The sequence below is a fragment of the Capricornis sumatraensis genome, chromosome 13, assembly GCF_032405125.1.
Source record: "Capricornis sumatraensis isolate serow.1 chromosome 13, serow.2, whole genome shotgun sequence".
NCBI lineage: Eukaryota > Metazoa > Chordata > Mammalia > Artiodactyla > Bovidae > Capricornis > Capricornis sumatraensis.
The window spans coordinates 58,328,480-58,352,908 of record NC_091081.1 but is presented as its reverse complement, the minus strand read 5'-3'; the positions used below and the strand labels follow the sequence as shown (position 1 = coordinate 58,352,908).

The following is a 24,429-nucleotide window of genomic DNA, read 5'->3' as shown; positions in this document are numbered from 1 at the left end:
ATTGGGGGCAGGAGGAGAAGGGAACAACAGAGGGTGAGATGGCTGGATGGCATCACCAACTCAATGGGCATGAGTTCGAGTGAACTCCGGGAGTTGGTGATGGACAGGGAGGCCTGGCATGCTGCAGTTCATGGGGTTGCAAAGAGTCGCACATGACTGAGTGACTGAACTGAACTGGACTGAACCTAAATTAGCTGGATCAGCTAGATCAACTAGATTAGCTGTATCAATTGAGGAGATGGCTGATAAGGGAAATGAACTCTCCAAGGTCCCACAGCAAGCTAGTGGCAGTGCTGGGGCAAGAATTAGTCTAATCCCTTAAATTGCCACATTCATTGTTTCCTTTGTGTACCTGTAGACACATAGGATAGAGGGGCCTCCCAGAGGAAAAGAATCAGACATGGCCTTCTTAACATGCTGCTGCTGCTGCTAAGTCACTTCAGTCGTGTTTGACTCTGTGCGACCCCCATAGATGGCAGCCCACTAGGCTCTCCCATCCCTGGGATTCTCCAGGCAAGACCACTGAAGTGGCTTGCCATTTCCTTCTCCAATGCATGAAAGTGAAAATTGAAAGTGAAATCACTCAGTCGTGCCCGACTCTTACATGAGAGAAGCCAATTTAGACCTGAGCCATTTTGTGATCTAAGCCTGGCCACAATGCTTGTCTTTGCAGAATAGGTCTCCATAGAAAATGATTTTAAGGGAACAAGAAAAATTAAAGTTTTTTTTTAAAGGAACCTCTGAGATCAAACCAGGAGGTTGGGATTGACATATATGCACTGCTGTGTGGTGCTGCTGTAAAGCACTGGAAGCTCAGTTCAGAGCTGTGTGATGACCTAGGGGTCGGATGGGGATGGGGTGGAAGGAAGGTCCAAGAGGGAGGGGATATATGTATGCATATGGCTACTTCAATTTACTTCACTGTATAGTACAAACTAACACATTATAAAATGATTATATTCCAATTAAAAAAATTAAAAAGCAGATAGCTATATAGAGGCCAGAAATATGACTTGACTCTATTGGAGACAGTATATGAGTTGTAAAGACTCCCAGTTCAATTCTGAAGGTAGATCAGTCTGAAGCACCCTCTTGAGCTGTTTCGTAGGATCCAAACACCTGCTGAGGACTCACTCACTCAACCACCAGGCTGACTGGAATCTAAGAAGAGATGATGACCCTCCTGGTGCTAGTGGTAGAGAACCCACCTGCCAATGCAGGAGACAAAGAGATATGGGTTTGATCCCTGGTTTGGGAAGATTCCCTGGAGAAGGAAATGGCAACCCACTCCAGTATTCTTGCCTGGAGAATCCCATGGACAGAGGAGCCTGGCAGGCTGCAGTCCAAGGGGTCGCAAAGAGTCGGACATGACTGAAGTGACTTAGCACTAGCACTCCTAACTCCGGCCAACTAGAGCCTGAGTGCCAACTTTGGCCCTAAGTCTATGCTGAATTCTTCTTTGCTCAAGGCCCTTCATGAATACCAATGTACCCTTAGTGTAAAACTTCCCCCATTTCACAATATCCTCAGTGTTCTTACTAGTTGCAAGTAAAAAAAAAAAAATCCTTCCTTCTGCCCTTTAGGTTGATTATATCTTCTGGCTCAACACACACCAAGAGGCAAACCCAGTTTTTAGGTAACGTTAGGGATCAGAAGATTTAACTGAGGCATCCTAAGAGAGGCTATTGGTGTCGCCAGTCACAGTGTAAGCTGATGGATGGAATTCTGTTCCAAGAACAACAATCATCCACGTAAAGACTTCCCCCAAATGGTATGTGCCAGGCAGGCTGGAATTGCCAGCTTGGTGTAGTAGTAAATGTGGGGAAGGGGAGGAGTTATTTAGCCCTCTGTCTGTTAAATCTATTTATTTTTTGTTGTTCTTGCAATAGAATTCCATCCATTAGCTTACATAGGGCTATTTAACAGCCCTATTAAATCTCTGTCTTGTAGTAGGATTGTGTCCCTCGGCGCACTTCTCAAGTGTTTCTCAGCTGTTTTCTTTCCTCCTTTAGTTGGGACAGGCAGGTTAAAGAGGATTAGAGATGCGGTTTTACTGTCGCCCAGAAAGGTTCAGTTCAGTTCAGTTTAGTCGCTCAGTCGTGTCTTTGTGACCCCATGGACTGTAGCCTACCACGCTCCTCTGCCCATGGGATTTTCCAGGCAAGAGTACTGGGGTGGGTTGCCATTTCCTTCTCTAAAGGATCTTCCCGACCCAGGGATCGAACCCGGATCTCCCTCACTGTAAGCACATGCTATACCGTCTGAGCCACCAGGGAAGTCCTTCCATTGAAGACAAGTTTGGTCAAGAGAACAGAATGCTCTGTATTTCAAAGTAGGTGCATTTTTCCTCCTCCTATAAGAAGCAGCACAGGATGTTTTACTTCCTCATTATTCTCTCAGAGAACGTGGTTGGGCTTCTGGAGTAAAAGTTATAAAAATGTGAGGACCCTCCTAACACCGAAACCTCCTCCACACCCTGCCCCCACCCTGTGTTCATCTTACAAGCCTGTCCAGTAATTTGGCAAACACCGCTGGAGTGATCATACCAGGACTGGCTGCCTCAGTGGACTCCTACTCCAGGCAAGCCTGTCTCTCTAACTTTGGGGGTTATGTGCTGACTTCAGTTCTCGACATATCTAAAAACGTTGCTGCTTTTCAGTTGTTCAGCTGTGGGGTTTTTTGTTTTTTTTTTTTGGTTGAGAAAATGAGAGAGAGGACTTTGAAGTTCTAGTTATATCAGACTGGAAACACAGTGGGAGACTTATTTAAATTTTAATTTGAATAAGATCAAAGAAGTATATTTTTTTTAATTTCTAGGTGACTTATTCCACTTTTAATTTTTCTATCAGAGCTCCGTTATAAATTCTTATGGAATGATTACAATCTCCTTGTAAGAAAAAAATGGATAAATGGAAACCTCTATTAAAGAGAGTTGGGAGACCAGAAGGGGAAGTTCTTATGTCCCGTGACAACAGCAGAGCCATATACAGGAAGAAGACCACTCTCTCCATTCCTGGCAAGGACTCTTTGTGGCACGAACTCAGCCAAGGAAAAACCAGGGACTCTTTGTTAACGCTAGTCCTCTCAACTTCCTTTTTCTCTCTATAAAAGCATTCTCTTTCTCTTGCCCTGAGCACCATGGTGGCAGATCCCGAATTGAGATTCTCTGCTGATCCTGAATAAACCCATGTTTGCTGGAGAAATATCCCATAGTCTGTTTCGGGTCAACACCCTTGTGAAGTACTGAAGTACATGTGTTTCTACCCACCTGGGAAGGGAAAGCCCAGAGGAGATCAGCAAGCAGAGGCAGCTGATATTTGCTACAGACTTAAGAGGACCTGGTCAACACAACCTTAGGCAGTCACAGAATAAAGTTACGATAGTCCTGAAGTTTAAAAAAATAATAATATATGCTCTTCTGCAACCTGAACAATAAAAACACCCTCCAAAGTGAAACCTAAAACTAAAACAATCATAAGCACTAATTCTGAAAACATAAAAAAAAGTTTTCCTCAATTCACAACTAAAATTTGCCTTCTAATTCCATATCAAAATTTTTAGGCTTTTTTTCTATTTTATATTATTTTCCCTTCTCTCTCCCTCTATCACCTTCTTATTCTCCCTCTCATTCTTTATACTCACCCTCTACGACTTGTGTGGTTTGCAGTCTTTAAGATGGCCCACAGTAATCTGTGCCTCATATATGCCCTTGGGTAAGTAAGCCCCTCCCAACAAGTGTACTGACTGGGTGGTTGTTTTTTTTTTTTTACATTTCTTTTTAATTAGAGGATAATTGCTTTGCAATATTGTGATGGTTTTTCATATATCAACATGAATTGACCATAGGTATACATGTGTCCCCTCCCTCTTGAATCCCCTTCCCATCTCCTACTCTATCCCACCCCCCTAGCTTGTCACAGAGCACCAGCTTTGAGTTCCCTGCATCGTACTTTTAATGAATATAATATAACAAAATGGATGGGCTGTCACTTTCTAGATGACATTACCAAAGACTGTGGTTTCTCTCTTGGATGGTGGGTTTTCTTGTTACCTGGGTTTGAGGGAAGGTGGATGCCAGCATGTGAGTTTCCTTTTAGTGCGACCAGGGGCCTTCACAGCAAGGAGCGTGCTGGGCCATAGGCAATGTGGACCTGAGGCCTGCCTGGAGCCATGTGAGCCTAGACCTCAGAACCGACTCTTTTCCCAGTGGAGCTTTGGTAACTGAGGGGCAGAGGCACCTAGCCAAGCTGCCCGAGGTTTCCTGACCCACAAAAAATGTGAGATCATACAAGCTTGCTCCTAGAAGCCATTATTTTTGGGGGGTGATTTGTCATATAGACAATGAATATTCCTCTTTGTCCTGAGTCTTCACCATTTTGAGGAAATGAAAGTGAACAAAATATGAAATTCAAATATTCACAAGGTGATAGTAATAATAACTCACTATTGAAAAGCTGTTTATTCTTCAAATTATTTACATAAACTACTAGGTGTTGAAGTTCTAAGATGTATGAATTCCAGAAATTGCATATGTTTAAGTTCTAACCCTCTGCACCTCAGCATGTGAGTTTATTTGGACATATGATCATTTCAGATGTAATCAGTTAAGATGATGTCATACTGGAGTAGGATGGGCACTAAAGCCATTGACTGGTGGCCTTGTAAAAAAAGTAAAAGTTTGGGGGACTCAGACATATCCACAGAGAGAATATTGGGTGAAGACATACAGGGAGGAGACAAGGAAAATTCCTAAATACAAGGAAAGAGGCATGAGAAAATCTGTCCTTCATAGCCCTCAGGAAGAGCCAATTTTGCTAACCCCTTCCTCTGAAACTTCTATCTCCCAGAACCATAAGACAACACATTTCTGTTGTTTAAACCACCTAGTGTATGGTACTTTGTTACAACAACCCTAGTAGATGGAAAGTACATGCATTTTCTTATTTGACCCTCACACAGCCCTGTAAGAAGGGGTCATTTGTCATGTAAGATCTGTTCACATCTATGTCTGTGATGTAAAAATCACAAGGCTTTCCTGAAGCTAGCTTTTGTCATTTATTTTTAAAGTACTAAGTTCTGGGAGCCACGTGATTCACTGTGTTCTCTCTCTCTATAAATAACAGCGCTTACTCTGCTTTTCAGCAGTCGCTGGACTTCAGCATGATTCTGTCTCAGTTGCTGAACTATGTGGCCGTTTTGTTTTTCTGTGTTTCCAGAGCCAGCTCCCTGGATACCTTTATTGCAGCTGTTTATGAGCACGCAGTCATATTGCCTAATGCCACCCTTGTGCCAGTGTCTCCTGAAGAGGCCTTGTCAGTAATGAACCGGAATCTGGATCTTCTGGAGGGAGCAGTGACGTCAGCATCGAAGCAGGTACCATTTCTCAAGTGTGCTTCTGGCTCCTATGTAGAGAAAGGGTGGCGTCCTAGTAGATAGAATCGCTGTCAGGGTCAATTACACTTTTGAATGACATATGTCTCAGGGTAGCCAAGACCTTGTTTTGCAATCAAAAGTCCTCCCTGCTCCTAGTTTTTAGGGCAAAGACACTATTACATGCTTCCTTAACAGTGACAGCAACATTTGGAAAACACAACTTGGTTATTATTAAGTGACAACAAATCTTAGAGGAACTTGCTAAAATTCAACTATTTTGTTGATTTTGTTGCTCTTTTCTGTTACAGGTGGAGGGTTGGAGGATAAATGGGTCAGGAATCAATAGCTATTCTTAGAGTACTGGTGTACTTTGGTGCTCTTAAGAGTCTGTAGGTTAGTTTGTAACACCAAAACAAACTTAAGTTGCAAATTACTTACCAGTGTGTATTGTATACTTCATACTAATTACAAAAGTACATATGTTAGTGCTTAGTAAGTTCTTGAATTGAATGAAGGGTTAAGGTTGCATGTGTGGTTTGAATGAATGTGGTTGAAATAAGCTATGTGGAGAGCAGGTAAAGACAAGGGGTATATAAAGTCTGATGAGAGTCATGAATGTATACCTATAGCATGTATTTATCAGCATACGTTCTTGTACATACAAAGATTTAAAAGGTTATTAAGAATTCTGAGTTTTTTTTTCACCTTTAGTTCAACTGCTTCCTTAAAGGCCACACACACAGCAGCTTCCAGGGTGACTCTTCCACCAGAGTTGCCCAGGTGAGCTCAGGTTGTACCTCTAGGCCTGGCACCATTCAGATAACCATGTCAGAGCTCCTTCCTGAGAAATGGGGATTGCATTTGTAAGGTATGAAGTGGGGAAGGCTGGAGCAGAAAAGTGAGTGATAAGTATCCTGACATACTCAGGCAAGATAACTAGCCAAAGATCAAGGAGGGGGTTTATTCAGGGAAGAGTTAGGTTTATAGTTAACAACTGCAGCAGGTGGCAAGCCTGTGAGTAGCCTGGAAAAATATTAACAGCTATGAAATGATGAAAAAGTGACATAGAAATGATAACTGTGGGATTAGGAAATGAAAGTGGTTGGGCAAAGAAAATAAATAATAAATATACAAAAAAACAGAAGAATAAGATTAAAAAAAAAGCAAATTTTGTTTCTCAGCCACTCAGGTCCTCTTGTAGGCCACCTCTTTTATTGTTCGCTTATTTGAACAATATACTGATTCTGCTTCATTTGTAACAGGGTGCACATATCATTGTGACCCCAGAAGATGGCATTTATGGTTTTAGCTTCACCAGGGAATCTATCTACCCATACTTGGAGGATATCCCAGACCCTCAAGTGAACTGGATCCCTTGTAATAATCCTGACAGGTAAAGAAATGTATTATGGAGAATTTAACCATGAACATGAACTTAATCTGAGAAAACTTTGTAGATCATTGTATAAGCTTCACTATCAGCTGTAAGTTTCAGGATACTTTTATAATTTTTCATCTCCTACAAATATGTGTCTTAGGAAAGTGAATATGAAGTCAGTGCTATAAGATGACATCAGAATCTAATTCCAATGTGAATTTCCACTGCGGGAATGAATCTGGAGAGATGATAGCATAACTTACTTAAGGTCACAGGGTGTTTGGTTAGAAAAAGAACCATATCCAAACTCTACTCTTCTGACTCCCTACCAGTGAGCAGAAAATTGCTTTCCTGTGTAGGTCTGTACTTTTAAAACAGGGTGAGAAAATAGTGAAACAGAGTCACATGTCAGCTTAATATTGAAATTTTCCCTTTCTCATCAATAAGATAGTTGGATGACATGAATGTATATGAAATTCTTAAAGCTTAAGATGAGGACCTAGGAGGTGGATAGAGCAGAATTGAGTCAGAGGTTATTTATTTTTGAAATTTATATGGCTGTGCTGGAGCTTAGTTGCTGTATGCAGGATCAAGTTCCCTGACCAGGGATTGAACCTGGGCCCCTTGCATTGGGAAGCCAGAGTCTTAACCACTGGACCACCAGGGAAGTCCCATATAAGTGGTTTAAATCAAATCTAGAATAAGAAATAAGAAGTCTGATAAAAGTGCACTATTACTTATAATATAAGGAAAACATATGAACTATACATTTAAGAGAATCATGTCAGTTGAGTCACATTTCCAAATGCACTATTGCTAAAATTGTAGGAATTCCTTTTTTGGAAAAGCTCTCAAAACCACACAAACAACTGTGTCTGCATATAGGGACACCTTGGTTTTTGGCAAAGTTCAACATTATTTACCTTAATATTAACAAACTATTTTAATTGCATTTCATCACATCACAATTATTTCTTATTTAACCATGTCCTATGCTCAAGGTTCAGTTCTAAATGACAAGCCTTCTGTTCTCACTTCCATTAGAAATTGCCTTTCTTTCTTTCTGAATGACCTTTCCCTAGAACCAAATTTCCTAGGGCCTTCTGAGAATTCCCACCAGGGTGTTGCTTTTGTTCCATTTCAAGAAGTTTGGTAGTCTTCCTTTTTTCCCATCAACCAATGACATCTCTGCCCTTGCTTTTATTTAACACAGTTTTGGAATACCTATTATGTCCAAGCACAGTTCTGGACAGTGGAGTGAACAAAAAGAACTAAAAATCTTTGTCCTTTGGAGCTTATATTCAAGTGTGGAAACAGTCAATTGAAATTTTTTAAAAAAAGATATTTGTTTAGTTATCTATCACCTGTCAACCTATCTACAGTACGGGGTAGAGATAAATATTACAGGAAAAAATAAAACAGGAAAGATGAATATAGTGGAAAGAATGAGCTTTCAATTTTTATGTCACCAGAGGGCTTCATGGTGGTATCTAAGCAAGACTTAAAGGAAATGAGGGAGGAAGTCATATGGGCATCTGAGAAAAGAACCTTCCAGGCCAAGGGAATTCTAAATACCAATGTTCCATGGTCAGAGTGCATGTCTGGCATATTAAGAACAGCAACAAAGTTAGTGAAATGATGTGAAGAAGTGGGAGAAAAGTAGGAGATGGAGGCAGAAAGGCAGACAGCTTGGAGGGCCCTGATAGTATCGGGTTCCTGGGCCATACTAATAACTTTGGTACTTAGGTGAGAAAGTAGCCATTGGTGAGTTTTGAGCAGAGAAGTGACATGCTCTGACTTCAGTTTTATAAGGATCATTTCTGTGTCCTCATGGAGACAAGACTCCAGAAAGGTCAGTAAAAATGCAGGAGATAGTTTAAAAGCTATGATGGTAAGCTAGGCAAAGAGATGCTGGTGTTTGGATGAAGATGGTAGAAGTTTGAAGAGGACTTTGAAGTGCATCAGCCCTGCTTTACCCTGTATCTCCCACCCTGTGCACGTGGACAGCTCTGCGGAGAATGCCTTTTCCCCAGATGCCACATATCTAGCACGGTGTTTCCTGTAATGGTGCATGCCTCTGCACGTATCTTAAGTCACTTCAGTCGTGTTCAACTCTGTGCGACCCTATGGATTATAGTCTGCCAAGCTCCTCTGTCCTTGGGATTCTCTAGGCAAGAACACTGGAGTCGGTTACCATGCCCTCCTCCAGGGGATCTTCCCAACCCAGGGATCAAACCCCTGTCTTCTGTGGCTCCCACATTGCAGGCAGAATCTTTCCACTGAGCCACTAGGGAAGCCTTTGTGTAGTGGTAGGACCCAACAAATATTTGCTGAATATTTCATCTGCACTTTTTAAAAGTTAGTAAAATTGTCTTCCGTAATGGACAGTTTTTATTATAGTTTGAGACTGAATGCTTTGTCTTAGGAAATACACTTTAATTCTTCCATTTCACCTCCCTTTCTGTTCCCATTGGACATAGGACAGAGCTCTGCATTTATTCAGTTTAGTTCAATTGCTCAGTTGTATAGGACTCTGCAACCCCATGACCCGCAGCACGCCAGGCTTCCCTGTCCATCACCAACTCCTGGAGTTTATCCAAACCCATGTCCATTGAGTCGGTGATGCCATCCACCCATCTCATCCTCTGTCATCCCCTTCTCCTCCTGCCCTCAATCTTTCCCAACATCAGGGTCTTTTCAAATGAGTCAGCTCTTCGCATGAGTTGGCCAAAGTATTGGAGTTGCAGCTTCAAAATCAGTCCTGCCAATGAATGCCCAGGACTGATCTCCTTTAGGATGGACTGGTTGGATCTCCTTGCAGTCCAAGGGACTCGCAAGAATCTTCTCCAGCACCACAGTTCAAAAGTATCAATTCTTCGATGCTCAGCTTTCTTTACAGTCCAACTCTCACATCCATACATGACCACTGGAAAAACCATAGCCTTAACTAGATGGACCTTTGTTGACAAAATAATGTCTCTGCTTTTGAATATGCTGTCTAGGTTGGTTATAACTTTCCTTCCAAGGAGTAAGTGTCTTTTAATATCATGGCTGCAATCACCATTTGCAGCGATTTTGGAGCCCCCCAAAATAAAATCTGACACTGTTTCCACTGTTTCTCCATCTGTTTCCCATGAAGTGATGGGACCAGATGCCATGATCTTCATTTTCTGAATGTTGAGCTTTAAGCCAACTTTTTCACTCTCCTCTTTCACTTTCATCAAGAGAACCTTTAGTTCTTCTTCACTTTCTGCCAGAAGGATGGTGTCATCTGCATATCTGAGGTTATTGATATTTCTCCCAGAAATCTTGATTCCGGATTGTGCTTCCTCCAACCCAGTGTTTCTTATGATGTACTTTGCACAGAAGTTAAATAAGAAGGGTGACAATATACAGCCTTGATGTTCTCCTTTTCCTATTTGGAACCAGTCTGTTGTTCCATGTCCAATTCTAGCTGTTGCTTCCTGACCTGCATATAGGTTTCTCAAGAGGCAGGTCAGGTGGTCTGGTATGCCCATCTCTTTCAGAATTTTCCACATTTATTGTGATCCACACAGTCAAAGGCTTTGGCATAGTCAATAAAGCAGAAATAGATGTTTTTCTGGAACTCTCTTGCTTTTTCCATGATCCAGGAGATGTTGGCAATTTGATCTCTGGTTCCTCTGCCTTTTCTAAAACCAGCTTGAACATCTGGAAGTTCATGGTTCACATTTCCCTGAAGCCTGGCTTGGAGAATTTTGAGCGTTACTTTACTATCATGTGAGATGAGTGCAATTGTGTGGTAGTTTGAGCATTCTTTGGCATTGCCTTTCTTTGGATTGAGAATGAAAACTGACCTTTTCCAGTCCTGTGGCCACTGCTGAGTTTCCCAACTTTGCTGGCATATTGAGTGCAGCACTTTCACAGCATCATCTTTCAGGAATTGAAATAGCTCAACTGGAATTCCACCGCCTCCACTAGCTTTGTTCATAGTGATGCTTCCTAAGGCCCGCTTGACTTCACATTCCAGGATGTCTGGCTCTAAGCACGTGATCACACCATCGTGATTATCTGGGTCATGAAGCTCTTTTTTGTACAGTTCTTCTGTGTATTCTCACCACCTCTTCTTAATATCTTCTGCTTCTGTTAGGTCCCTACCATTTCTGTCCTTTATTGAGCCCATCTTTGCATGAAATGTTCCCTTGGTATCTCTAATTTTCTTGGAGAGATCTCTAGTCTTTCCCATTCTGTTGTTTTCCTCTATTTCTTTGCACTGATTACTGAGGAAGGCTTTCTAATCTCCTTGCTATTCCTTGGAGCTCTGCATTCAAATGGGTATATTAAGGGCTAGGAAAATATTATGGATTAAGTGAGAAGCAGATTCAGGCTAACAGAAGCAAAATGCATTTTTGAACTCCAAATCAAAACTTGTGGTCTAACAAAGAATTTTGGAGCCTTTCTGGGTACAGCAAAGAGTCTGAACAGTTAGTCTAAATGGAAATAGATTAGAATATATGCTACCGTTTCAAAATTAATATAGACAAGAGGAAAATATGCAATCAGGGCTGTTTTAGAAATCCAGAAGAGTAGGCTTCTATTTCATGTGCCTATTCTACCACTTGGAGTATTTGAAAAGATTTGAGATAAATATGTTTCAAATGGTTTAATGTCTCATATTTATATCTGTGCATTTCAGATATTAATTTAAGCAAGTGAAGGGAAATATTATTAAATGGTCATTTTGTATAGGTGAATTAACATAATAATTTTTAAAAGAGGTTTAATGTCTCATATTTATATCTGTGCATTTCAGATATTAATTTAAGCAAGTGAAGGGAAATATTATTAAATGGTCATTTTGTATAGGTGAATTAACATAATAATTTTTAAAAGATGTTTCCTATCCTTGTTGGTTTTTTCAAGGATATGTTTTGTGGGTCTATTGCTATGGTTTTGATTATATTGCCAGCAGATGGCACCAAATTTTCATTCTTCCAACAGTTAATCACAGCTTTCTCAGGTATTCCTCAATTACCTTCTATTAGCCATTTATTATTTCAGTGTTATGCCAATAAAGAATAAATATTGTTATATGTCTGAGGTCTTACTGTTTAGAATTGTGTTCTAACTGCTTTACTGAGACAATTACTGGTAACATGATAAGGAATAAAGAAATCAACCATTGACAAATATTTCAGTACTTCTGGTTTTCCATATAGGCTGGCACGGTTCTAGTCCAACCCTTATTACTTCTAAACTGAGCTATGATAACAGCTTCCTAATGATTCCCCATATTTATACTCTGATATTCTAGTATATTTTATGTTCTGATGCCCTGGGAATCTCGAAGAAAATTCATATCATGTGACTTCTGTTCTCAAAACATTTAATAGTACCTCTTTGTTACATTTGGAAACGATTTCTTAACCTCTTGTGCAGAGCTCTTCTCCTATGACCCAAAATGCATTTCTAAAATTCCCTTTTTTCCCCCTAAAGATGCTGTTGCTCCAGAGAGAGTGGCTAGTTTCCTGAACAAGATTTCCCTTTTCTACTGCCAAGGCTTTTTTCCCACTTAAAAAAAAGTGAGGTAAAATACACATTACATAAAATTTACCATCTTAGCCATCCTTAAATGTAGTCAGTGGTATTAAGTGCATACAGGTTGTTGTGCAGCCATCATGTCCTCCTTCTCCAGAGCTCTTTTCATCAAGCAAAACTCAAACTCCATACCCATTAAACAGGCACTCCTCTTGTGCAGCACATACGCTGAAACTGGAACAAGACAGAGAAGATTAGCATTGCCCCCTGTCCAGGGATGGCATGAAAATCCCTGAAGCATTCCATATTTTTGGAAATGAAGGAGGGGACTTTATAACCGATACCACAGAAATACAAGGGATCATAAGAACAATTATATGCAACAAATTGGACAACTTGGAAGAAACAGATGAAGTCCTAGAATTAGGTAGAAAGATAGGAAACCCAGTGCCTTCTTCCCATAATCATCTTACTTCCAAAATGTTGTTCTTTCATTCAGAATACTTTTTAATGCCATTTTTCTTCCAGGCATGGGTTCAGCAAACAGGAGATACGGGTCTTTGTCCCATAATATCTATAAGATGTGATATACATTATGAAGTGAAAGTCATTCAGTCGTGTCTGACTCTTTGCAGCACTATGGACTGTAGTCCGCCAGGCTTCTCTGTCCATATACTTCTCCTGGCAAGAACACTGGAGTGGGTAGCCATTCACTTCTTCAGGGGATCTTCCCAACCCAGCTCCCCTGCATTGCAGGTTCATTGTTTACCAGCTGTGTGACCAGGGAAGCCTAAGTTGAGCATATAAATAAATATATTAATTATAGATGATACTAAATACTATAAAAAATGCATAGCCCAGAATCTCATCATAGAATAGTTTTCTACAAAGTGCCACAAACATGTACTTTTTCTGAAGTTTCTTGTTTGAATCTTTCCCTTCTATCTCTGCCATTTAGAATTTATTTTTGTGTTTACATATATATTCAAGAAACTATCACTCTGAATTTTATTAAAAGCTAAGCTTTATGTTTTTTTCCTCTTCCAATGAATATATAACAGATTTGGTCGCACCCCAGTGCAACAAAGACTCAGCTGTCTGGCCAAGGACAACTCCATCTACATTGTGGCAAATATCGGGGACAAGAAGTCATGCAATGCCAGTGACCCTCAGTGTCCCCCTGACGGTCGTTACCAATACAATACTGATGTGGTGTTTGATTCTAAGGGAAAACTGGTGGCACGCTACCATAAGGTAGAATTTATCTGCAAATAATTCAATTACTGAATGCTTAACAAAATAAAGTGAACAAGAAGGGAAACAATCATTATTGCTCATAATTAGCTTATTTTAAAAACAGTATAAACAAAGTATAGAAAGTAATGATTATTTGTGATAAGGTCTTAGAAAAAGGATATTTCCTGTACATTTAGGAACACAGGAGTGTGTCATTAGAAGTGTGTGGGAGTCAGTAGGAGTGACCTGCCTTGAAATAAAATGTTGCCTTTTGGACTTTTTTTTTTTTTTTAATGATGGATGGTCATTTTCCTTTTCTAAAAAACATTCACTTATTCACTTTTGACTGCACTGGGTCTTCATTGCTGCATGTGGGTTTTTCCTAGTTATGGTGAGCGGAGGTTTCTCCTTGTTGCAGTGTGCAGGCTTCTGATTGCAGTGGCTTCTGTTGCAGAGCACGGGCTTTAGAGCACTGGCTCCGTAGCTGTGGTGCATGGACTTGGTTGCCCTGTGGCATGTGGAATCTTCCTGGACCAGGGATTGAACCAACAGAGAAGCCCTGCATTTTGTACTTTTAATGACATGACCTGGCAAAGGGTAAAGCTAGAATGAAAAACTTACCAGTCTTGTTTTCAAAGAGAAAAGGAACAAAGTTCTTTGTCTGCAGAAAATTGTTAAGTGTTCTTGGCAAATAGAAGCTATCTATCATTTCTCTTTTATGTCTTGTATAATAATATTCAAGAAGTTGTTAATAGATAAGGATTTCCTTATACATATCTATCAAATATGGAACCTGAGCCAAAGGTTCCTATCAGCACAGTCATCTCTAATTCTCTAACGTTCTTTCCCTATGGAGACAGTGGTCGTAGATGAGGTTGGCACAGTTTAATAAATGTGAGCTTGAACTTTTTTAGATGCCATGACATCTGGGCCAACTTCTTTAAAGAGATTCCCACCCCCCCCCCCCCATCATCTTCTGTTTATCGCAGCAAAACCTTTTCTTGAATGAAGATCAATTCAATGCACCCAAGGAACCCGAGGTCGTGACTTTCAACACCACCTTTGGAAAGTTTGGCATTTTCACGTGCTTTGATATTCTCTTCCATGATCCTGCTGTGACTCTGGTGAGAGATTCCCGTGTGGACACCATACTCTTCCCAACAGCTTGGATGAATGTTTTGCCACATTTGTCAGCTATTGAATTCCACTCAGCTTGGGCTATGGGCATGAAAGTCAACTTCCTAGCATCCAATCTACATTACCCCTTGAAGAAAATGACAGGTAGTGTGTAGTCTTTAAGATTTTGATGTAATCAAAAAGGAAAAAAAAATGTTTTCTAGCTAGCATGTACTCCTTAACAAAATTCCTCCAACTGTTAATGTTTGTGTATCTAGCTGGTGACATGCTGTACAAGCCATCTCAACCCAAATTGTTTCATAAACTGGTTTAATTTTATTTAACTTAAATATACACTTTTTTTCTTTTTTTCAAAATTCACCACTTCTTACATGAAATTCTCTTCTTGGCTTCTTCATGTCATACTTTACTGGATTTCATCTCATCTGTCTGACTTTATCAGCATATTTTACTGAAATTAATGAAAGATACAGCTTAGAAGAAGTAAAATCTTCATGTGAGTTTAGAATATAGCACCCATGCAACTCCTTTTGGTTTTACTGTTTTAAACGCCATTTCCAGGGAGTGGCATCTATGCACCTGATTCTCCACGAGCATTTCATTATGATATGAAGACAGAGGAGGGAAAACTTCTCCTTGCACAACTGGACTCCCACCCACACCCCATACCGGTGGTAAATTGGACTTCCTATGCCAGTGGTGTAGAAGCCCGCTCAATGGGAAACCAGGAATTTACAGGCACCATCTTTTTTGATGAATTCACCTTCTTGGAGCTCAAAGAAATTGGAGGAAATTACACAGTTTGTCAGAGAGATATCTGCTGTCATCTAAGTTACAAGATGTCTGAGAAAAGATCAGATGAAGTTTATGCTCTGGGAGCATTTGATGGACTACATACTGTTGAAGGAAGCTATTATTTACAGGTAATGATTGTTTTGGGGGCAAGGGAATTACTGGATAAAACACAGGACACCCAGTTAAGTATGAATTTCAAAAAACAATGGATTACTTTTATTATGAGTTTGTCCTACTTTGGTGTTTATGTGTATACTAAAAAAATTGGCTGTTTACTTGAAATTTCCCTTTAGTTGGGTATCCTTAATTTTTATTTGCTAAAACTTTGGATCTTAGATGTCAGTCCTATGCTTGCTCATTTTGCCAAACATTTCTTGAATGCCCAACACATACCAGATATATATTCAGCACTAATGAGATGAAGATGAGTAAGTATGGACTCTTCTCTTTAGGAATTTGGTAGCAGAGTAAGACAGATGACCATAGTTTCAGTATAGGTTGGCATGTGATTGAACAAAGAAGGCACATTTTGCTGTAAGAATACTAAAGAGCTACATTTAGTCTAATTTGGAGATCCAGGAAAGTTTCTGAAGACATGATGCTTGAGTTTATGCTATTTCATCCAGGTGAAAAAAAGTGGGAGGGAATTCAAGATAGGGTGAAGAGCCTGAGCAAGGCGGTGGATGAGTCAAAAAGCAGGGTATACAGAAATGAGCAAACAGTTGAGTCACTAAAGTGTTAGCATAAGAAGCAAGGATGGATGGAAGATGAGCATAGAGCCAGGATCACACCCTGCAGGACCTTACCTGTCATTCCTAAGATGGGGACTTTGTTCTATCAGTGATGGTTTCTGCCAGAAGGTGTTCCTCAAGGGAATGATGCTGTCACGACTGTTTATGAGCACATTGTTTCGGTTGCGCTGTGGATCATGAAACATAGGGCAAAATGGCTAGTTGTATTATTAAAATAGTCCTACTAGGGCTTCAACCAAGATTATGTTCATATGAATAAAATCAGGATGTGGAGTCAAGAAATATTTAGAAAACTAATCTTATTAGCTGTTTTGAGATGGAACAGGAAAACAGAATGAAGGGTCTAGAATGTACCAGGTTTCTGGCAAGAATGGCTGGATGAATGGGATGCTTTGATGGATCAGGATTTGAGAGGAAGAGTAAACTGGATGGTAGTGGGAGAGATGGTAAATTCAGCTTTGGATGTGTGGGCTTTTCATTACTTTGGGGACATTCAGTTGTATCCAATAAGTTATTGAATGTAATACGACACTTAAGGGAGATATTAGATTTATAAATAGTTTTGAGAATTAGCAGGAAAAAAGTTGTGATAAACCCACAAGAAAGAGTGAATTGCAAAAACTGACTAATGGTAAAGAATAGTGAGCTAAAGGTGAAATCTTTTTTGAAGCTCCTGTGTTTGGGCAGGAAATAAACAGAAGAACAGGAACTTACAATTATGATTGAGAAATAAAGGAGCATTTAAAGAGAACTTTTATCAAAGGTAAGGTAAGTAGTGACTCTCAGAAGGAGGAAACTGAAGTGTATTTGTGCAGTAGGTTTACCATTATTGCATGAAAAATATATAATTTTGTTGGAATCTCCTGGGCTGAGAATGATAGAGTGAAAGACAGATTATAGTGGGTTGAAAAGTGAGAGGTAAGTGAGGATATTGAAAGAATGAGCGAATATTTTCTTCTTCAAAAAGTGTATCTGATTCAGGAAGAAAGGAAACAAGATAGGAGCTAGACAGAGACTCATGGTAATGCTGTTTCTGTTTTTCCAATAGATGAAAGAAACTTGATTATCTTTATAGGCCTAAGAGAAAGAGCAACAAAAAAGGACAGGATGAAAATATGGGAGGAATCAATATTCCTTCTCAGAACTCTGAGGTGCTAGAAGAAAGGGGAAAAAAAATGCTATCAAGAACACAGGTAGAAAAAGTCCGATGATTGGAAACTAGTTTAAAAAATTATGTTGTAGAAGAGTATCTATCGCCACATGAATATTATCATATATTACATGGCATATTGACATATATTGCATTATATTCTTGGTACATATGTATGGTATTTTATTGCCATATTGCTTTTTAAAATAAAAAATTGATATATTATTTTTCATTATTTGTGATCTATTTTTAAGTTTAAAGAAATGATTATAAAAACAACATAGCATTCTTTCAATTCTTCCTCTCTTTTCCCTGCTTCCCTCTCAGTCTTATCTGCCTCTCTGCCTGCCCCAGAGTCTTGACTCCACTTGAGGGGATCAGCCATAGGTCTCTTCTTAGTGTTGGGAGGTTGCTTAGTGCTCCAAGTAAAACCAAGAAGCTCTCTGTTATTATTGCTGAACAGTGATTCTTCAGCTAAGCCGCTGGTGCCAGACAGGTTTTTTAATTTAAAATTCTAAATTTAGAAAATTTCTTCACATGTATGATGACCTTTTTTTCTTTCTTTCTTTTTAACTGAAACTGTTTGAAAACTTTGAGCATGTGGTTGATACTTGCCAACTTTAAGCTTCATGGGGGGACAGTCTAGCTGGGCTTTTTACTAGAAGAATCCCTGAAGCAAGTGTCTTTAGAGACTTCCTTTGAGAATGATTCAGTTTCCCATATTTCAAAATTTTTCTAATCCTTTACTGAATAAGTTTGCTTAATTTAGCAAATAAAAATACAGGGTGCCCCAATAAATTCAAAATTCAGATAAACACAGATTAAAAAAATATATGTCCAGGTAATAGTTGGGGACATATTTATACTAAAAACTGGTTTTGGTATTTTTAGTTTACCTAAACTTCAGATTTAACTGGGACTCCTGTCCTGTAATTTATTAGGAAACCCTATCCCTGAAGGAAAAAATGCCTTTTTAACAGAATGTAGAGAATCAGCAGCTGACTCATTGTAAAAGTCCCTGAAGCTGGGAAAGATTGAGGGCAGAAGGAGAGGAAGGTGTCAAAGGATGAGATGGCTAGATGGCATCACCAATGCAATGGACCTGAACTTGGGCAAACTTCAGAAGATGGGGAGGGACAGAGAGATCTGCCTTGCTGCAGCCCATGGGGTCACAAAGAGTTGGGAATGAGTGGGTGACTGAACAAGAAGAGAATCAAGTTGGGGAAATGCAGGGTAGAAGGGCATGGTATCACTATTCAGCATGACTCATTCAAAACATCCCCTTACTAAGTCTTTCAGAGTCTCCATCTAAACATTGTCTTCTAATAAAGGTTCCATCTTTTACTGGAACTGGGGAAGGGTAGTTGCCCATCCATGTCTGGAGACTCATCATTGAGGCACTCTTAACAACTTCCTACAAGTTTTCCTTTCATTAAGCACCCCAACATACTCTCAGGTACTGAGGTACCTACTGCTCCCAGGGATGGAATCTTTTGAGTATTCTGCAGTGTGAAAGCAAAAATGAAAGTCACTCAGTCACATCCAATTCTTCGTGACCTCATGGGTTGTAGCCCACCAGGCTCCTCTGTCCATGGAATTATCCAGGCAAGAATACTGGTGTAGGTAACTATTCCCTTCTCCAAGGCATATTCCTGACCCAGGGACCCAAGTGCACTGCAGGCAGACTCTTTACCATCTGAACCACCAGGAAGCCTATTCTGCAATGTAGACAGGTTGATTCTAGGCTTTCTTCATGCTAATCAGAAGACTCCATTTCGATACCTAGGTTGGGAAGATCCCCTGGAGAAGGGTATGGCAACCCACTCCAATATTCTTGCCTGGGAAATCCCATGCACAGAAGAGACTGGCAGGCTACAGTCCATGGTATGCAGAAGAGTTGGACACAACTTAGTAACAAACCTTCCAAATATTCCTTTGTACATATGTACCACATGTTTTTATCCAATAGTCTATTAATAGGCATGTGAGTTGCTTCCTCAGTTACCATTTTTGTGTCAATACCCAAACTTCTAAACTTTTGTTATAGTCTGTCTTCCTCCTGTTCTCCTAATCTTATGGGTCCATGTCCTCCACAATAATAATAATAACAATGTTTGCTTTAGTAGGATTGCAAGGGAACAAAATAGAAGCATATATTCACCTTTATGTGAAAGTTATTTGTATCCCATCTTGACCCCCTTGCTCAAAAATACTTGCTCTCCAACTTCAAATATGGAAGGAGGAAGACCAGTTAAGGGCCATTGCTTTAATCAGGCAATAAATGAAGGTAGCTTGGAGTAAAATTTTGAAGATGCAGTATAGATGGAGATAAATGAAGAAGGTTCTTCCTTTTGGGGGTTTTGCATCCACATGGTGAGATGATTCACACACTTAGATTTACATGCAGTTAGCTTTGTAATATAGTGTTGTATACTGTAACTAAGTAGGATAACGAAAGCGCTTTCAGCCCTTGCTCAGCTGTAGGGTATGTGATTCCTCCAGCTCATGAATTGTCTGTAGATCAACTCTGGGGTTCTCTACAACTTTAAAGTTCCTTCGTTGTTAGAAATAGGTGATAAGATAGAAATTAAACTAGTGTCTAAACTTTTTAGTAATAATTTAACACTCGATTACTAAAAGCATAGCTAACTTGAAAACAATAAGGTATAATTGTTCATGGCTATAGACCAAAGACCTATTATTTCTTTACGTGGTTTAATCTTTTTACAGTGAATTGCAGAAATAGATGTAAGAGATGCAGGTTTGATCCCTGGGTCGGAAAGATCCCCTGGAGGAGGGCACAGGAATCCACTCCAGTATTCTTGCCTGGAAAATCCCATGGACAGAGGAGCCTGGTGGGCTTATGGTCCATAGGGTCACAAAGAGTTGGACACAACTGAAGTGACTTGCCATGTACACAGAAAGCACTAGGGCCTGAAGTCCACCCCCCACTTTTTTTTTTTTTTTGCTAATTGCAGTAGTATTCAGCAACGAAGCAGATTAGTCTAATGAGGAAGGAATATTATAACAAACATTATAAACAAAAGGACATAGACATGTTTTTCTAGATCAAGAGAGTGTCTCAATTGGCTTTCCTAAGACTTAACTGTTTTTAAACTGACTATTCTCTTATTCTGTTCCTAGATTTGTACTCTGCTGAAGTGTAAAACAACAGACTTACACACTTGTGGTGACTCAGTTGAGACTGCTTCCACCAGGTTTGAAATGTTCTCCCTCAGTGGCACGTTTGGAACCCAGTATGTCTTCCCAGAGGTGTTGCTGAGTGAAATTCAGCTTGCACCTGGAGAATTTCAGGTACAAATCTTTGCTTAATATTGATAAATCGTTTTATGTAAGAAGAAGCATGTTTTGAATAGAAAACCTGCCCAAGTGCTTGCAAATATCATGAAAATCTTCATTTGGAGAGAGTAAAATTGGACTTAGGGCTCATCAAGGACATGGAGCACATGGAATCTCTTGTCTAAAGATACTTTAGAGCAGCAGTCCCTAGACTTTTTGGCACTGGTTGGAGAAGACTCTTGAGAGTCCCTTGGACTGCAAGGAGATCAAACCAGTCTATCCTAAAGGAAATCAGTCCTGACTGTTCATTGGAAGGACTGATGTTGAAGCTGAAACTCCAATACTTTGGCCACCTGATGCGAAGAGCTGACTCATTTGAAAAGACCCTGATGCTGGGAAAGATTGAGGGCAGGAGGAGAAGGGGACAACAGAGGATGAGATGGTTGGATGGCATAATCGACTTGATGGACATGGGTTTGGGTGGACTCCGGGAGTTGGGAGGGAGGCGTGGCATGTTGCGATTCATGGGGTTGCAAAGTGTCGGACATGACTGAGCGACTGAACTGAACTGGTTTCATGGAAAACAATTTTTCCACGGACCATCGGGGGAGTAGGGAGAATGGTTTTGGGATGCGACTGAACAACAACAAAAAAGCACATGACACTTGCTGTGCACTTTATTTCTTTTATTATTGCATCATTTCCACCTCAGATCATCAGGCATTAGATCCTGGAGGTTGGGGACCCTATTTTAGAGAACAACTAGTGTAAAGAAATATATTTTACTGTGGGGACTTCAGGGAGTGGGCTGGATGGTTTTAGGTCTGTCGAGTAGAAAGAAGACTAGAGAAGAGTGGCAGGACCAGTCGTACCAGAGGAAGCCTCCTTGTTTAGGGGAGGGATGGCCTAGGACAGTTGAAAAGAATTATTTTTGTGGTGTGTTCAAAGGCCCTGGGTGACCATCCAGAAAAGGAAAGAAAGAAAAGCTGAAAGAGAATTGGATAGTGGCTGAACTGGCAAGAAGCAAGCCTTTTACAAAGAATATGCCAGAAATAATTTCTTCCTGCACAAGTGTTCTGTTCAGCCACATTCTCCCACTGACTTTACCTGCAGGTGCCACTCTTACTCCCCTGTCTTGGTCCAAATAGTTACCATGGGGAGTTGAGGACAGTGAGCAGATAGGGAGGCTGTGGTGAGTGAATATGAGGGATGATAGAAGCTCAGCTCAACGCCCCCTTAGTCAAGCCCTCCTGATCCTTTGGAGGAGTCTTTCTTGCCTGAGAGAACAAGAGTTCTCTCATATATTCTCAAATCAATTGTTTTGTGTTTATTAACTCATGGGATGCCTTCTCAGATGAGTAAATTATAAGATGTAGAATACAGACATTTCAGTAAGTACCAGTTCTATAGCTTCAATTTTTCTCTATACCTTTTCAAGTATTTCAGATGGAGTAGAATATGGCCATTATTTTCAATGTTTCTTCATCCAGTTGTACCAAATTTTACTGAAAGTTATTCTCAGTCAGCTTCCCTGTGTTTTAATTAGGTATCAAGTGATGGACGCTTGTTCAGCCTGAAGCCAACATCTGGACCTGTTTTGACAGTGACTCTCTTTGGAAGGTTCTATGAGAAGGATAGTGCACCAAATGCTTTATCAGACCTCATGACACAAGCGTTAAGGGTAATGTTCATAGTTATAATACCTATTGTGTACTCATTAGATTGGTAGAATATTTAAACCTTCTATTTTTACTTTGGATAATTTAAAAAATAACGAATATGAAAAAAAGAATGCATCTGGGATTTTGATAATAGTGCTCACGATCATTCATATCAATGAATTGCTAATACATTTTTTTCTCTGGTTTAGAAACACACACACACACACATGCCAGACAATATAAAGTAGATAAAGTGATAAAATTTTGGAAAAGAACAACAGTTATACCCATCTGTTAGGGTTTTTTTGTTGTTTTTTTTTAGTGAGAATTAAATAAGTTACTACAGTTAAAGTGCTTAGACAACTTCTCAGCTCATGGTAAGTATTGTATATATGTTAACTTTTACAATGATATGGGACTGTCACAGGAAAACCAATTGTGATGTATTTATTACTAAACTCCTATCATCCCTGATTGTTTAAAGTGTATATATTTTCTAATAGTTCAGCTAGTCTGTATATTTTGATTAGAAGGTCAATAAACTCAAAAGCCAATTGGGTGTGGCTTGATAACTAGCACTAATGTATCCCAGAGAGCAGCTGAGCTTACATCTAGAAATCTACTCAAGAGCCTGAAAAATTTTTATGTGCTTTTCAGTGGTGATTGACTGCCTATTTAGAGCTTTGCCTGTCTTGTCAACCTGTAAGCAAATTAATAGGGTGACTATAAAGTAGATGTTGATCAAATCTGGCTTCTTAATGGCCTGTGAGCTAAGAAAGGTTTTCAGGTTTACGGAGACTTGAAAAAGAAAATTAAAAGAAGACTAACATTTTGTGACACATGAAAATCATTTGAAATTCAAATTTCAGTCTCCATACCTAAAGTGTTATTGAAGAAAGCCATGTTCATTTGTTCAGTACTGTTGGTGTTTTTCATGCTGCACTTGTGGAAATGAGTAGTTGTGATGGAGACTGTATAGAGTACATGGCCAAAGTAACTGAAACTATTTACTACCTTTACAGAGAAACATTGCTATCTCCTGCTCTAAAGTATTAAAGAACAATGTATCTTAATATTGAAAACAGTAAGGGCAAATTATCCTTGAGTCTCTTTCTTATTCTTCCACCCAAAGAGAAATAAAGTATTTTCATTTGCTTTCTGTTATATTAACATCACAAAAAGATTACCTTGATTAACTTATGACCAAATATGTCTAATAGGCTAATACCCCAAACAAGTGAATATAATTTCATAAACATGATTAATATTCAATCATTCTAAGATAGCACATCACAGTCTTTTGTTGCACTTGTTATTTACTGACATTTCTGAAAGAAATAATATTTTTTATTTTATTTTTTAATTAAACAATTTTAATGAAAGTATAATTGCTTTATAATGTTGTGTTAGTTTTTAGTTTCTAGTTATTAAATTTTCCTGGAGATCATTTAAGAACTGCTCATGTTAATATACTGTCTGATATTTTTTTCCTGTGACAAATTTGCTACATTGTCTTAAAATGATTTTTTTTTAATTAAACATTGCAGCAGTGAATTTACTCTAAAAAATGACATTTACTACATTCATACCCAGCTCTGGATATTTTCACTCTGGATTTCTTTAATGCACGTAGATTTTTTTAATGATAGTTTTGATGTGCTTTTAACTGTAATTTTTATTTCTTCTGCTTAAAGTATTTGTGATGCTCACTTGATACCAACAGCTCAATCCAAAGACAGAAGCGTGAAAAGTAAATAAGGTCTAACATGAAACAACGCTGAATGGGAAGGAGGAAAGAAAAAAGCAGAGGAGGAAAACCATGAGGATTCTCCATAATTTAATAAAAATATGGCACTTTCCTTAAAAACTAAAAATGAAGGCTCTTAAAATGGATGATAATGCAAAAGACACGTGTTCATTCATACATTTGCATGCACACACACACAGATATACCCCAATGACTATACACAGAGGCCCTAGCACTTATGAAGGGGCACCTAGTTGGACACAGGTGCAGATTACAATGTGAGTCGGTGTTGTTTGTGCTTCTAGAAAAGTGCTTATGGGAGAAAGGTTTGTTTGGGTATGGTGATCTCAAACCGGAAACACTATGCATCTCTTCAAAAGCCA

General features: G+C 39.4%; 1 protein-coding gene and 2 non-coding genes across 5 annotated transcripts; 2 read left to right on the top strand and 1 right to left on the bottom strand.

Moving 5' to 3' along the window:
• Nucleotides 1-5,160: 5,160 nt before the first annotated feature.
• Nucleotides 5,161-24,144, top strand: LOC138089510 (pantetheinase). Of its 3 annotated transcripts, none has more exons than XM_068984890.1 (8): nucleotides 5,161-5,373; nucleotides 6,636-6,766; nucleotides 13,330-13,522; nucleotides 14,494-14,785; nucleotides 15,203-15,564; nucleotides 20,483-20,653; nucleotides 22,185-22,319; nucleotides 24,023-24,144. In XM_068984890.1, the coding sequence occupies exons 1-8, from the start codon at nucleotides 5,161-5,163 to the stop codon at nucleotides 24,044-24,046; spliced, it is 1,521 nt and encodes a 506-aa protein (XP_068840991.1). In that variant the 3' UTR covers nucleotides 24,047-24,144. The 3 variants fall into 3 exon arrangements, with proteins under 3 accessions (XP_068840991.1, XP_068840992.1, XP_068840990.1); XM_068984891.1 differs by having other exon boundaries at nucleotides 23,994-24,139; XM_068984889.1 differs by lacking the exon at nucleotides 24,023-24,144 and having other exon boundaries at nucleotides 22,185-22,367.
• Nucleotides 7,346-7,418, bottom strand: TRNAG-CCC (transfer RNA glycine (anticodon CCC)). The gene has a single exon. It is a non-coding gene; the product is annotated as a tRNA-Gly (tRNA).
• On the top strand, nucleotides 12,472-12,580 carry LOC138090016 (U6 spliceosomal RNA). The gene has a single exon (XR_011145842.1). It is a non-coding gene; the product is annotated as a U6 spliceosomal RNA (small nuclear RNA).
• Nucleotides 24,145-24,429: the final 285 nt, after the last annotated feature.